This window comes from Ylistrum balloti, unplaced genomic scaffold, assembly GCF_031769215.1.
Source record: "Ylistrum balloti isolate Yb309-2 unplaced genomic scaffold, AGI_CSIRO_Ybal_v1 Utg369568, whole genome shotgun sequence".
In the NCBI taxonomy this organism is placed as follows: domain Eukaryota; kingdom Metazoa; phylum Mollusca; class Bivalvia; order Pectinida; family Pectinidae; genus Ylistrum; species Ylistrum balloti.
In genome coordinates, this window is record NW_026781865.1 from 356,184 (window position 1) to 371,451 (window position 15,268).

General features: G+C 32.9%; 1 protein-coding gene across 1 annotated transcript in view; it reads left to right on the top strand.

Annotated features, from left to right (window-relative positions):
* Positions 1-14,211, top strand: part of LOC132558992 (ER membrane protein complex subunit 10-like) — a 47,726-nt gene extending 33,515 nt beyond the window's left edge. Inside the window, exon 7 of the mRNA XM_060223637.1 lies at positions 11,058-14,211. Coding sequence (XP_060079620.1) covers positions 11,058-11,138 — 81 coding nt within the window. The 3' untranslated portion in view covers positions 11,139-14,211. The remainder of the gene's footprint in view (positions 1-11,057) is intronic.
* The last annotated feature ends 1,057 nt before the right edge of the window (positions 14,212-15,268 follow it).

Here is a 15,268-nt window from a genome sequence, read left to right on the forward strand (position 1 = left end):
AGGAAGGTAGAATTTTCAGTGGGTTTGATTAATGTTATTTTTCGTATGAAAATATCAAAGGATTGAGTCATATATTTTCTATCATGCCCTAAATTTTTATTGATACATGTCAAGATTTTTCAACAGCTGGTCCATATGAAACCTGGAATATGATACACACGTCTTAGAGGATAATTTTGTTATATTCTGATTCCACCATTTAATAAGTTGAAAGGTTGTAAAATGTTTATACTCTCTTATTCTTCTTTTATTTGTATGTATTTGTCTGAATGTTTAATTTTAAGATTTCATAAATACACATATGAACAATTCAAACTACCCATACATGTGTAATATACAAATGAAGGAACTTTCATTTTGGTCAATCTGGTGTTATATCAACTTGACTATCATGAAAGTCCTCACCCATCAGTAGATTTCTACCAGGTTAAAATAATACATACTGACCTCATCAATGGTCTGATAATCAACAAATGTCTAGCTGTAGGAAGTATGCAGACCATCATGGCTACCATGTTTGAACGATGATATAGCAAGTGTCTGGTTTCCCCCACAAAGCATATATCCCAAAGTTAAGTACAGGGAAACAGGCCTGGTGGAGGGAAACCAAACCATTTCATTACACAGACACAAACTGGAATTATAAAAATGAAAAACATCAGCTTAATGGTTATAGCCATCTGAATTGGAAAGAAAACATTTAATGTGGTCATTGTAACTGAGTCCATCTCTAGATCTTGTGTCATCTACATGTTATGGTAACAAGCTGCATCCATTTTGTGTATGATCAGCTTTGCAGATATTCCAGAATGTAAGTGCTTTAGCTCTGCAGCGATAGAGGGAGTATGATTATTTTATACTTAATTACTGTTTATAGAATATGTATCTTAGAATGATGTATCACATCATCATCATTGTTAAAAAGAAACGTTAAAACAGCATATTTACATTTGAAACAAACAAGACTATTTCATGTTTTTTTTTTTGTGGGTGATATTGCCATCATCTTACAAACATTGATGGAAAGCCATTTTAGAGTTTGTCATGATTAGAGTTGACACCATCAATGGTGTCAATCAAATTATGACCAAACTCCTGAGTGGTTTTCCATCAATGTTTGTAAGATGATGTCCTAGAATTGTGTGGTCACTGCAGCTTTATTATAATTGTTCAATGTAGCCCTGGACTGATGTGTGTCAGTGACATGAGATTGCTGTCTGGAGTCAGTAATTACCTGCTGCAGTTACACTTTGAAACTGAACACATCTCAGCACTGTAATAGTTCAGATGACAGCTCTGAGATTTTCATTTACAAATTTGTGGCCAATGGAAACACAAATGTCACTTAAGTTATCTCCTTTGAAGAACCCATGTAATTCACTTTGAGCTGCACATAATTTTCAACATTTAAAATTGATTTTATTTCTAATTGATTACTTTGCTAAAAAAAAATTATGTTTTGTTCAAATTAATGTGATTGGGCGTGCGATTCAATTTGAACAAAAATGACTTTAATTGTAATCTTGAGATTACAAAATATAAGGATTTTACTACTAGATGCATGGATGCACAAGCTAATTGTTATGGAGAAATGAGTGACAAAATCCTTTGGATGGTCTGGGACACTTAGGATATTTTAATCCTTGTTATTTGTGAATATGTTCTCTCCAGTTGCTCGTTTTGATTTAACGGTTGTGAGTTTATGCAGGATTTATTATCTTTTTGCAGCCTTTATTTTCAGTTGTGAGTCATGTTTGTTTTGTTTTAGGTTATCTGACCAAAGTTCATAGGGCTGTTTCAGAGTTCTTATTGTTTTGTTTTAGGATTTTTTTTAGGTCACCTGAGACTAAGTCCCAGGGGGACCTATTGTGATCCCCTTTTTGTTCAGCATCATGCCTTATATGGTCCCCAACCCCAAGCAGCCTGAGAAGATGGAAGATTTTTTATAGGAAAATTAAATTTTTGGGTGTAATTTCTTTAAATTCAGACTTGGTTAGAAGCTTTAGCATGGGACAGCAGTTAATCTTACGCACAATTTACATTTGTATTATGTGTACAATGTAGTTAAAGTTATCTTTTTTGTTTTTTTACAAAATCATTTTCTATGATAAGAAGGATTGTAAATCAAGTGACTGTTAAAAGCCTCTTGTTTTTTGCTTATTACTTTATTTCTTTTGGAAATCTACTCTGTCATATTCAATGAAATGTTTCAAGAAACATTTTTAAGCATACGGCAAAACAGTATTTTGAAATATGTTATATTACCACTGTAAGCCCAGGAGTTGTAAGGGTGAGAGCTGTTAAATACCCTTGTATAAGAAAGTAAATGGTTTTTAAAATCTTATATTTTAGATTCATAATTCTTAGAAATAAACAGTAAACATTTTTTTTTTTTCATATCAGTGGAATATGATAGATATTATATACATCAACTGAATTATCAACCAGTCTGACTGAGTCCTGGACACTAGATGGTAATTACCTCTGTCCAATACTGAACAATATCTTAAGGACTGTTGGGCAAACTTCATTCGTACTTCAAGCAAATCGATCTCAGACCAGAATTACATTTCTATTCAGCTTCTTACTAATGGTGAAACATCAAGATCGTATTATGTTGGGTGGATTCACTCAATCCTTTGCTTTCAGTCATAAAGTAAAAGGTCAAGGTCACTTTTACTATAAATAGTAAATTGGTTTCTCCTCAATCTCATTTCAACTATGCATTTATTTTTAGTTTCTGTAATGTGCAATTTGACTGCAGAATAATGACTGTTAAACCTGCCATCCAGTCAGTGTCAACACTGTTTTTTGGGAATACTGGTTTTGCTTTGAAATACTTTGTTTTATTATTTTCATTAGAAAATTTATACAAACTTTAATAGAATTATCATCATAGAATTGAAATGTTAATGGTGGGAACTTTGGACTATGATATCCCTTCCTACTGCTGATTGCTACTCTGGTAGTTACTTATTGGTTTAGGCCTGTCATTTCTCTACTCTCTTTGACACAGAGTATGTATGGGATGTTAAAGTGAATACCATGTTGTGAATTCTTTTTCAGGTAATTATCAAAGTCTAGCTTGTCTCTGAAACCATTTCAGAAATACTATGTTCACAAAACACTGAATACATCTACCATATGTTACACATTCACAAAACATTTGGAAAAGTCATTTGCCTTTACAGAATGTTCTCATATATTTACACACCAACATTTGATGTTTTTAAACAATATTTGATCATTCTACATCAAACAGATTTGGTTGTCCTATATTACATATTTGTTTTTAATAATTTTGTTAGTATTGCCTCGGTATTGAAATATGTTTTAAAAACTCAATATAAAGGTGAACTGTCTATAATGACCACTTTTGTCTGCTCCTTTTAGTGGCCTTTATGGACAGGTTTCACAGGTGGTTTTTATGTGTGATTCAAGAGAAGTTCATCATTAGATATTCTGTGAGAATGATAAAAAGAAGCATCTGCATACACATTCCTTTATACTGTAAAAACATATTTTTTGTGAGGTTCAATTTTCATGGTTTTTCACAAAATCACTATTTCATGGATAGATATAGCTTAACAAATGTCCTTGAAGTAATGATTTCACAGTATCAACAGTATTTAAAGTTAGTATAATTCAACATTTATCCTGCATTAAGCTCAAAGCCAACACAATCTCTGACTCCAGAGTAGAGGGTTGGCTTCTTACACAACAATGAAAAAACATTTGGTTAGCAATTCTGTTGAAGGATAATAAAGGAAGGCTGATAACCAGACACGTGTAAGTATTGGTGTATGACCAGAATCAGCTAAATTTCATGAATTGTTTATAATATTTTTCCAGTATAAAACAGGTTATGAGTCAGCTTATACTGATCTGCCAATGTCTTAGTCTGTTATCCCACCTGAATACCTTAAGGTTTCTGGTGAATTATCAGCGCTTATAACTCGTCTCAAATTCATAAATCACAGTATCTAGTGATCATAAGATTTCTTCTGGCGGCCAATATCAGTCATTTCTGAGGATGGAGTTTATTTGATATAAATGCCAAACTGTGGTTATAACTTTGATAGAAGTTTGATAAACTAATTGAACAAATGTTTTTTAGGCAGAGCTCTAAATGATGTTTTCACAGTGCTGTAGATGATAATGATGATGTGATGGTTTATTTACAACAGTGAGCTTCAACTGATTTGATATCCCACGATGCAATGTACTTTTAATTCTATTAACCGATAAACAGCATTTTCATAAAATTTTGGATTTCACAAATAAATAACGTTTTACAATATAGTAATAGACTATAGACAAATTTGATTGTAAATCATTTTAAATATTTTCAAACAAGGATGAGGCATCATTCACTTATAAACCATCTATAAGTATGAAGAAGGTACAATTCAGAAGTTGTTCTGGTTTCCTAGTAACATTCCTGATAACATCATACTGGGAAATATTGGTAAAGGTTCAGACTGGAATTTGTGATTATCAACCAAGATTGATTATGATGGAAGTACATATAGAAAACCTAAATGGTAACAAAAATGTCTGTATCTATTATTGTACCATACATGTGTATGTGCAGGAAAATATTGTATACAACATATCTCATGAACCCATGGACAGATTGGTTCACATTACCATACATGTGTATGTGCAGGAAAACATTGTATACAACATATCTCATGAACCCATGGACAGATTGGTTCACATTACCATACATGTGTATGTGCAGGAAAACATTGTATACAACATATCTCATGAACCCATGGACAGATTGGTTCACATTACCATACATGTGTATGTGCAGGAAAACATTGTATACAACATATCTCATGAACCCATGGACAGATTGGTTCACATTACCATACATGTGTATGTGCAGGAAAACATTGTGTACAACATATCTCATGAACCCATGGACAGATTGGTTCACATTACCATACATGTGTATGTGCAGGAAAACATTGTATACAACATATCTCATGAACCCTTGGACAGATTGGTTCACATTCTAGTTCCAAGTTCTACACCTGATTAAATTTTTATCTTCCTTTGTCAAGTTAAAAGTTGAAGATCATCCTTGGTGACTTTTCTGGAAAAAAACCTAGTGTATAAGATATCGCATGAACCCTGTACCACTTTTAGTCAATATTCACACCAGAACATCACACTGTCAAGCTCTATACCAGATTAAATTTTGGTTGTTATCAATCAAGGTCAAAGGTCACCCATGACCACTTTAGAAATAAATAGATTGTGTACAAGATATCTCATGAACCACTGGAAAGATATTAAATCATACACACGACATGGCATCACACCCACTTAGGTCTACATTTGATTAGATTTTGATCTTTGTTCATAAAGGTTAAAAGTCGAAGGTCATCCTTGACCATTTCTCAATTTAAAACCATGGTAAAAACTTCCTATGAACCTCGACATTTTAACTTCATTTTTCACACAATAGCATGACTACAACAAAGTCAACACTTGATTATATTCATGTGCTCATCAGCCAAATCCAAAGGTCTCCTTTGACCACTTTTAAAATAAAAACCTTGTGTGTAAGGTAACTCCTTGACACCATAGCATCACACTATTTAGTTCTACACCAGCTTAGATTTTATTTGTCATCGGTAAACATGAAAGGTCATCCATGACCACTTTAGAAATAAAAAATGTTGTGTACAATATATCTAATGACACCTTAATAGATTAACCCTTCAATAGATTTAGACCAGAAGAAAAAGACGAGGAGTTGGAGTTAAATCAGTGAAAATGAGTCCCTGCTTACTTTATTTTTATGTAATTTTATTTTGAAAATTAATATTTCAGTTTCTAATTAATTTTTCATAAGATCATTTATTCGTTATGTGTCATATTCAGTTTGTTTCCTGTCAAAAATCAATTCAGCTGTAAGATTACCAGTTATGTATGAACATTTAGAATAGTTCTGTAGCATGGCTGCAATATTGCTATGGGAGATAGCTTTAATCATGATATTCATACAATCCTGACATCTCCTGCTATTTCCAACACAGTGCGACAGGAAATGTGACTGTATGTCCCCCGACAAAACAGATCATATTAGCGGTTACAATATGGAAGCTTGCCAGACTTAAAACAACTCTCAAAAAACAATTATACCATTATAGAAATCTTTTTTTATCTTGACATTTGTACAAGGAATATAATGTTCATGTCTACCTGTACTTACATGGAATGTTGACAGGTACAATCTGTCATTGCTATTTCTCAAGAAAAGACTATATTGATTTCTTTGTTCTCAAAGATTCCTAGTTGTGTATATTCAATATGTAGACTTATCAGATGAAAAAGTCAATAAAGTCAACAGGAAACCTTGTTCATTTGACAATGAGATTGTTTTCACTATATTCCTGAAATATTCATGGGGCCCATGTTTTTAAATGTTTAATTGAAAGAACAATATGACCACCAGATGGATATAATTGACCATTTATCCTTAAAAAGACATGAAGATTATCCCTTTCTCATTCCTTTTGTATGTTAAAATTTTTCAATCATTCTCTAGTTTCATTTAATGGCTACCTTTTGTACAAACATCGTAATTGTAGCAAAGCTCCATTTAAGATAGGTGGACCAAAAGACCTATCACATGGACGTCTTTGATTTTGACAGTTCATGTTTATCAGAATATGTCAATTTAAGTACATGTGGAATTTTTAATACCATCACCTCTTTGTTACCTGCCAAACAGTATACTTCAGTGTACCTTTAATACTGAGATAACAAATTGAATGCCAACATGTCAACAGAAGCTTAATTCAAACTCAAATTCAATGAAAATATCAACAGGTGTTCAGGAAGGGTACTAGTCTTCTGTTTTATCAACAATACCTGTCATTATTTAATTAAGGAATTCTTACAACTTAAGACCACTTACTATACCTTATACTTATTATCTGTCACAATGATTTAATGATTGAGAGAGTTTTTTTTCTAATTTGAAAAAAAAAAGTTAGGAAGTCCTATCAGTATTTAAGACATGTTATCATTGATGTGTATTTTGGAATCCATTGCCTTCATTGTAGATTGTGTATATGTAACCTTAAATGTGTTGTATGACCCTTTTGATGGTATGTGATGGAAATCTGCATTAAGACTTTGTCTTATATTACAGTAATCATCTTTTCAAAAATGCTCGCTACTAAAAGGAAAATGCTTGGCTTAAATGCTTCTTTTGACTTTCTTATATATAGATGTTGATGTCCACGAGAGTTAATGACTTAATCAAAAAGTTAACAGAAACTGATGATGTATGTCACTATTTTGAAAGGTACACAAGAATTGATGATGCATTCAGAACAAATGTACAAGAATTGATTGATGTCAAAGGTAAACAAGATTTTATGAAAGGGGATTACACAAGTATGATGAATATTTGAAGGGTACTCAAGTATTCATGACACATTCAAAAGTACACAAGGATTGATGATGTATGATAAATATACACTAGATTTGATTACACATTCAAAGAGTGCTACCAAAGAATGTCTGTATGGTAAATAAATGTCAGGTCTGGTTTGGAGAAGGAATACCTTGACCTTGTTGAGGAAAATGAATGTCGGGCACAACAGATTAATCTCTAATTGACTTCTGTAGCTTCAATTGTATTTTACATTTTGCATCAAAATTCTAGTGATATTTCCACAGTTACTTTTAATATGAACTGCTGTAACAGGCATGAAAAAGGTTTTTATAACAGAGCAAAGCATACTTTCCTGCACTACATCATCATATATCATACCAATAGAAAAGTCACAAGGGGAGACAAATATGACCCATTTATGATGTTTTATATATTGTAAATGACCATATGACCTATAACAGATTAGTGAGGTGATATTTTTGTTTTTGATCATCATGACATCAAATATCAATAAAAGTTCTAAAATAAGATTATTTAGAATTACAGATATACCTTTACCTACTTCTTGTAGTTTACTACAATTGTATGCACTGTAATTGTATATTAACCCTAATAATTGATGCATTGAAATACCTCCTTGTTTCTTTACGAAAGAATGCACACAGATAATATCCTAATTAATAATTAATAAATATATAGGTATTTTGTACCTCAGTTTACATAAATGGTGATAATTTTAACATCCTAACAAGTCAAGAGAAGTTAATTTTTCAGCTCTTTTTTTTTTTATCTTTTCCACATTTAAATTTAATTTGAATAGTTGCTTATCAAACTAGTAGAGACTGAAAAGGAGTATGTTTGTGACTTAAGCTTAAGACATCTTCACTTAAATCAATTAATCTATAAAATTTACTTACTCTTAGAAGTAGAATAAGCCCAGAGAAACAATTAAGACAATGATATAGGCCTGGCTAGGATCATATTAGGCTTTCATTCTGTGCTCATATTGATTATGTGATGCTATAGTTTTTTAGAAGCTTTGATTGAATTTGTCTCTCAGCTATCGTGAGGAAGGCTTAAGTACTAGTCCCCCCAGTTTTTAAGGGTGTGTGTCTGATATGTTGTGTGATCTATTATCTTTCTCAGGCAAAGTAGAGATTTTTTCTAGAATGGGAGAAGTCAGTTTTGGTCTAAAATTGGGTTGGAGTGTCCCTGCACTACAGGAATTCTGTGTATAGTGCATACAAAGGAAGGTATAAAGTATTCTCTTGGAATATGAATGGATAGATTTTCACTTATCTAAACATTGAGCTTTCCTTTAAAAGAAAACTCATTGTCATATAAATGGAGGGTACCCCTAGGGGATGAGGCCAAAAGAGGAAAAATAAATTTATAACATATACTTGCACAAGCACAGACGTGGATTTTGACATAATTTGACAAAGAGAGCAATCATTGACAAACAAATTCACCAAAGTGTAAGTAAAGTGTTTTGATTTTTTAGGAAGAGAGTCTGGTTCAGTCCACACGATGATGAAAATCATTGTTCATGCAAACAGTCAAGCTAACGATCAGTTGTTTATTTTTTCAGACTGATTTGTAATCTAAACTTGTGCTTGAGTTGGGCTAAAGAAATCAATTTCATTTCTTTTTTTTTATTAATTTTAGAAGACTTATTTAAGGGGTTAATTACAAAAATAAATTAGCTGTTTTATCATCTGATTGGCTAGGACATTCTTAACTTATTTTTAATTTTACAAAGTTGATTTAAACCAAAAAAAAACCTACAAAAATCCTGTCATGCTTTAATGCAAAAGCAAAAGAAGGTGGGTTGTAATAATTGACTCTGTATTAAGTCTGAGATGTCATTTTTTAACATTTCAACTTCCTGTCAGATTCAGCTAGCATTAGTAAGTCATTAAGGTACACAACTGATGGGCCTCTGGTATGATAATGGATGATGCTTTGTACAAGCATGCTGATGTAGTTTGTATTCTCACAGAACCATGGTCATCCATTCTAACTAAATGCTGTAGTAATGGAGATACATACAGGACGACAGTGTTGACAGTATCTTTGTGAGCCAATGGTGTTCAATATGATTCTCTTTTTATAAAAGGATTGTAAATGATGATAACCCTTGAAACATCGAGGACTGATTGACAGCTGAAGACTGGATATGTAAATACTTGGGTTCCAGGATTTCCATATAAGGTCCTGATTGTATAGAACTTTTCTAGGCAGATACAATCCTGCAGTCAGTGGGTGCTACAGCTAGTATTGTAGTGTTGGACACCTTTTATCTGTCCATATACAGAATGACATACAAGATGGGCGAGATACTCAAATTGTCAATCTAGTGCTTGATGGAGAGTCATTTAAGCAAAGTCAGCAGATTGACACGTCATGTTCACAGGAAGTCGGTCACCCCTTATCTGTTAGGTTTAATCATCACTGATCATTCAAACCTAATAGACTAGACATGTTTATGTTGATATCAGCATGAAACATTAACTCCAATTTATAACACAATCATCAGATAAAGAACAGCTTTAAATCATGTTAAAACATATTTAGTGATACTGAAACCTATAAAGAAAATTTATCTTATATTAATTTATTTTTCTTAAAATTTTAACTAATTTACAACAGATTTCAAGCGTATAAGGATACAATAAACCAATATGTCATTCTTTGTTTCACAACAATTTTTAGCTCCTTGTTCTGACAACTGTTATTTAATCATTTTTCCTTAAATGCTTCTTGTCTAGAGTGGCTGAAATAAATTTGACCAAATTGAGTCTGAAGTATTTTTTGCGATGAAAGAGATACAGCTAAGGACGAAAGGAATTTTTAAGTCCTAACTTGCTATGAATAAAATTCTGGCTGTCCTGTTTGGTACTGAGAAGCCGATACATACTGGAGAAATGTCTATGATATTACCTAGAGGAGCCATGGCTGTCAGTAGAGCATTTAACTACACAACCTCAGGTGAAGATCAGGACCATGGTAGTTTGTGTTTCTCAAGAAGGGGGTATATGGAATGGTCTGAGCTGTGTTAGTTGTGTCATTGGGCAAGATGCTTTACCCCCATTGCTCAGGATGGCATGTGAATGACCTCCCTGATGTTGTTCAGTGTTAGTCACCTGTTACTACAAGGAGTCCCAAATAGTAGCAATAAACCCAGCAAATGTGATCCAAATGTACTAACGTAACAATTTGCTATAGTTGCTACAAACCCTCCAGGCTTCTTGTTATATCTCACTTGTATAGTTAATTTTGATGGGATTCAAATTGGTGGTAAGGCTTTAAGTCTACTCAGGCCGGTGAAGTAGCCCACACAAGCTGTACTGTTGCTTTAGATTTAATGACCTCAGCATGGGCTTATCTTGTTAAGGATCAATAGGTTTTTCCGATTGACAGGGACACCACAGAGAGTAATTATACTATAAAATCAATGTTTCAGAACATGCTGAGGTGATGGAAGTCACGTATGCAATTCATTTATGAAAGGTCGGTCAAGTTGGCAAAATATTTAACAATCAAATAAAGACATAACAGCTGTCATTTCTTTGTTTTTTTTTTTTTTTTGTCATCAGTATCTAATCCATGTTCCTTGGTCTGATTTTTTCAGTGGATGTACATTGTACCATTTGTGCTGATAATGATGTTGGCATCCAGTGCTGATCCACAAGCAGCTGGTGGTGGATCATAGTCCACAGCATCAAAGTAAACTGACTGGATTGGAGAACTTGATCAGCTGAGTGGAACCGTGGATTAGAAATCAACATATCTACTGAACAAGAGGAGCTGTGGACTAGGGGAGAAGTAACAACAGAGGGCATTACCTGTTCTAACATATAGATGAAGGGGGTTGGGGCAAAAAAACATTTAAATATTGGATGAACAGGATGAGAGGAAATAGATTTAATTAAACTCAATTACGAAATAGAAGGAAAGGGGTTTGCTAAGAATAGAAAGGGACATTGAAAAGGTTTTGGGGTGTTTAAGAAAGGAAGGGGTATTCTTCGTATTCAGGGTTTCAAAGAATGAGAAGGGGCATTCTTAGGATTTCTAAGGGGTGTTCCCAGGATGGGGGATTCTAAGAATGGGAAAGTTCAGTGTTTGGTTGGAAGTGCCCAGGTTACCTGTAACAGGCTAAAAAATAAAGAAACATGTCTTTACCTTTGAAGTAGATGGCTTTTAGGTAATTATTTTTGGATTTCACAATAAATAAAGAAATTATGTGTTAAACTTTGTGTGTGAAACTTTGATATCTTATCAGTGTTATTAGTCCAGATTTACATTTTTGTCTGATGCATGGCTTGTCATATTCATAAGCAGTCCAAATATTAACATTGGCAGATTACAATTAAAATGTAGATCTATCTGATCAAAACACTTTTTTTCTTTAAATATATATATGTCAGATGACTGGATGAACTTGATTTATATCTTTAATACTTTCATTTTCCCAGATTAGCTGGTATGTTATTGAAGGTTAAGTGTTCTAGAAAGATGTTTTTGTTTTTGATATTATGTTGTGAGTCACCACTGTCAAGGGTAATGAATGGAGCACCTAGTGTAGTTGTTTCTTAGTCTGAAACTGTAACTGAAACTGGGTTCAGGACGAAGTTTGATCCATAGTTTGATGTATACTGTAAGGTAATTAATTTTTGTGGGAGTTTTGTTTTCATTGATTCCATTGGTATTGTTAATCCATGAATATGCGTGACCATGAAATTCCAAAATCAAGATTTACGTTAATTTCACCTCTTATAGACTTCAAAGTGCTTCTTACCAACAAAACCAAGTACCAACCAAACAGTGATTTCATTTCTTTTTTTATTCATATACCCATGGAAATCCCCAACAGTTGTCTGACTAGAATTATCTGTTGTGTTTGGCCTTCATTATATCCAGATGAATTGACATTGTCTGATGAATGTTAAGAATCAAATTAGAATAAGTCTGTCAGAAACTTTTTATATATCAGTAGGCATTTCCTCCTGTGCAGTTTCAAACAAGTTTATCACGCTGACATAGTTACCTTTTCAGAGTTTGGAAAAAGCAAGTTTAAAAAAACAATAGTACTTGTAAGGAAGGATGGACACGGATTAACTAAAGGGAGATAATTCTGTCAAACTTTGCTGGTGAAATATACAATCTATTAGGTATCTTTCAATAGCGTGAAAATGATACACAGCTCAATTAATATAAACCAAAAGATATAGAAGTCTAGCCAGCCCATTTATTTATGAAAGCACTCTCTTGTGGTCAAACTTAATCTAGAATATTGCTTTTTTTTTAATGGTGCGTGTTCAATTAATTTTAGTGCTAAACTGCATCATGTTAGCTGTGTATCTGATAGCAGAAAAAAAAATGTTGTTTCTGATCAGAATGTTTGGATAACTTTAAAAAGAATGCTGTTCATTACTAGTTTTGTTCTGTTGATTGAATTTAACATTTAAGGTAGGTTTTCAGCATCAAGCAACCAGCTACTTCGTACGTTAACAAAATGATACACAACCAGCTATTTCGTACATTGACAAAATGATCATTTACTAGAGTTTCATTTTCATGAGTCACAGCAAGATAAAACAGCGATGCATGTATTACAGGGCAAATTTGATTAAACATCCTGTAGGGAGTATTCATTATTCAATGTCGACAGGTGTACAGTATTTTTATTGTTATTTTCAATAAAGTATTGTATTCCAGAAAATGTATCCAGATAATTTTTTCCGAAAATCTCTCGACTTCTGTTAGTTTTACTGTGAAATGATTGGTAATGTATTTTATCTAATGTGTTTACAATAGGCAGTATACAAGGTATGATAGTAATGTATTTGATGTATGAAAAGTGTTTAAAAATTGTATAATATGAAAGTGTATAAAAAGTATTTATTACTATTGTATGTTGCATCAATGCTTGTTACACTTCGATTGCACATTCTCAATCATGTATTGCATTAATTAAACACAAAAATGTAGTTTGTTGTATAAATTTCCCATGAAGTGTAAAAAAAAAAAGTTCCATTTAGTACACATTGCGAAATGCTATCAAGCCATGATATCAGTATTCATAATACTAAGTGTGAAAATGTTTAACTAAGATGACTGACTGATTTGTGTCATAATTTAAGCTGTTTTCTATAACTGGGAAACTCCAGTTCCATTACACAAAGTGTGGAGATGTTCAACTGTGATGGTCAATTTATGTCATAATCTAAATGTAAATTTTTTTCTTGTAATAATTCAAGAAGCCACATTGCAAGATTTCATTTCTAAATATGGAAAATTGTTAAATCATTTCGTCGTTACATCTCGTAAAATACACTTGTATGGGTAATTTAGATGTTTACAGGATTCAAGTTGAGCGTGTGTAGCGTTATGATGTAAACACATTTAAGCAGTTTTCTTATCAAATTTTTTATTTTCTTTCCCCAACACAGCTGCATTACATTCCTAAAATATCCTTTCATGAGAGAGAAAATACTTGACTGAACCAATCGTATAACTGATGATGTATGAATACCTGTTCAACACTTTGACAGAAGAAGTAGAAGTATGGTTGTCATACTTTTATATTGTGCATTATCAGCCCTTGCTGTTATGAATCGAAACAGAGTGAAGTAGTGTGTGTTGGTGTGTGAAAAAAATTGTGTTCCTTAAGAAGTTACATGTATGAATCTGTGTGAACTGCATATAAAATCCAGTGGCAAAGTTTGAGATAAGTGTTGATGAATGACACGAGTATTTGTTCCAATAAAGAAGAAAAAAATCAATTGTTTTAACTTTTTAAAAATCCCTTTACAGCCAACAGTATCTTGTATCTCTCAGTGCTACTTGTCTCTCCCCAATCATATAGTACTACTTTCAATATTTCTTTAGAAAACTTCATATATACATTGGAATTTTCAAGATAGACACCACTTTTGTCCAGTTTATTTTGAAGCTCAATTTTAAATGTTTACAATGTAATTCTCTTTTCAGTTTAAATATTTCTCTATGTTTATGTGTTGAAGTTAAAACTTGTGCCAAAAGTTTAACAATTTGAAACAAAATGTAAAAACACTAAATTAAAACCCAGTGAATCGCAGGTAGGTTGTTTACAGGTCGCCATCTTGAAATATCCAGTAGACTTCTAGAACACATACACAACATTGCAACACCTATGGACTGAAATCAACCAAAGCAAACATCACTAGGCCAAAATCAGAACCTTTACCACTGGGCTTAAGTCTAATCCAACACCCATGGCTGAAATCTTTCTGTGATAATGGGCCAGAATTAAATTTACTTCTGCCATGACAGGGCAGAAATCCATCCCATCCAGGACCATCAATATCATGGATTTCTGTCAAAGTGCTGAAACAGGTGGAAAGTAGTCCGGCGTCTACCTAAATTTCTGGTCAGACTGAAATTAAATATTACTTACTATTTGGTTCTGTATCAAGTATATAATGCGTCACACATTTCTTAGTGCCTACCTAATGGTCTTGGTCAATTCAATTAAAGCTATTGTTCTTTTACAGTATTGACATGTCATTTAAAGCACATACTTAAAATGGTCCTTTCAAGTTGAAATAGTCAGTGGGAAGGCTTTTCTTTTTAAAATATGTATGTTGATTAATGTCACTTGCAGTTTTGGTTGGTTCACTCGTCAAAAATATGTATGGGAAATATGATGGATGGCATGGTATTGCAAAACATTTTTTTTCCCCCAAGAGATCTCCTCCAATAGTTCCTTAAGGGGAAATGCAAGACACTAGGGCTAATGAAATTCACAATTTTGGTAAAGCACCTTATAATACTTCCACTGATGAAGAGCATTTGATTCTA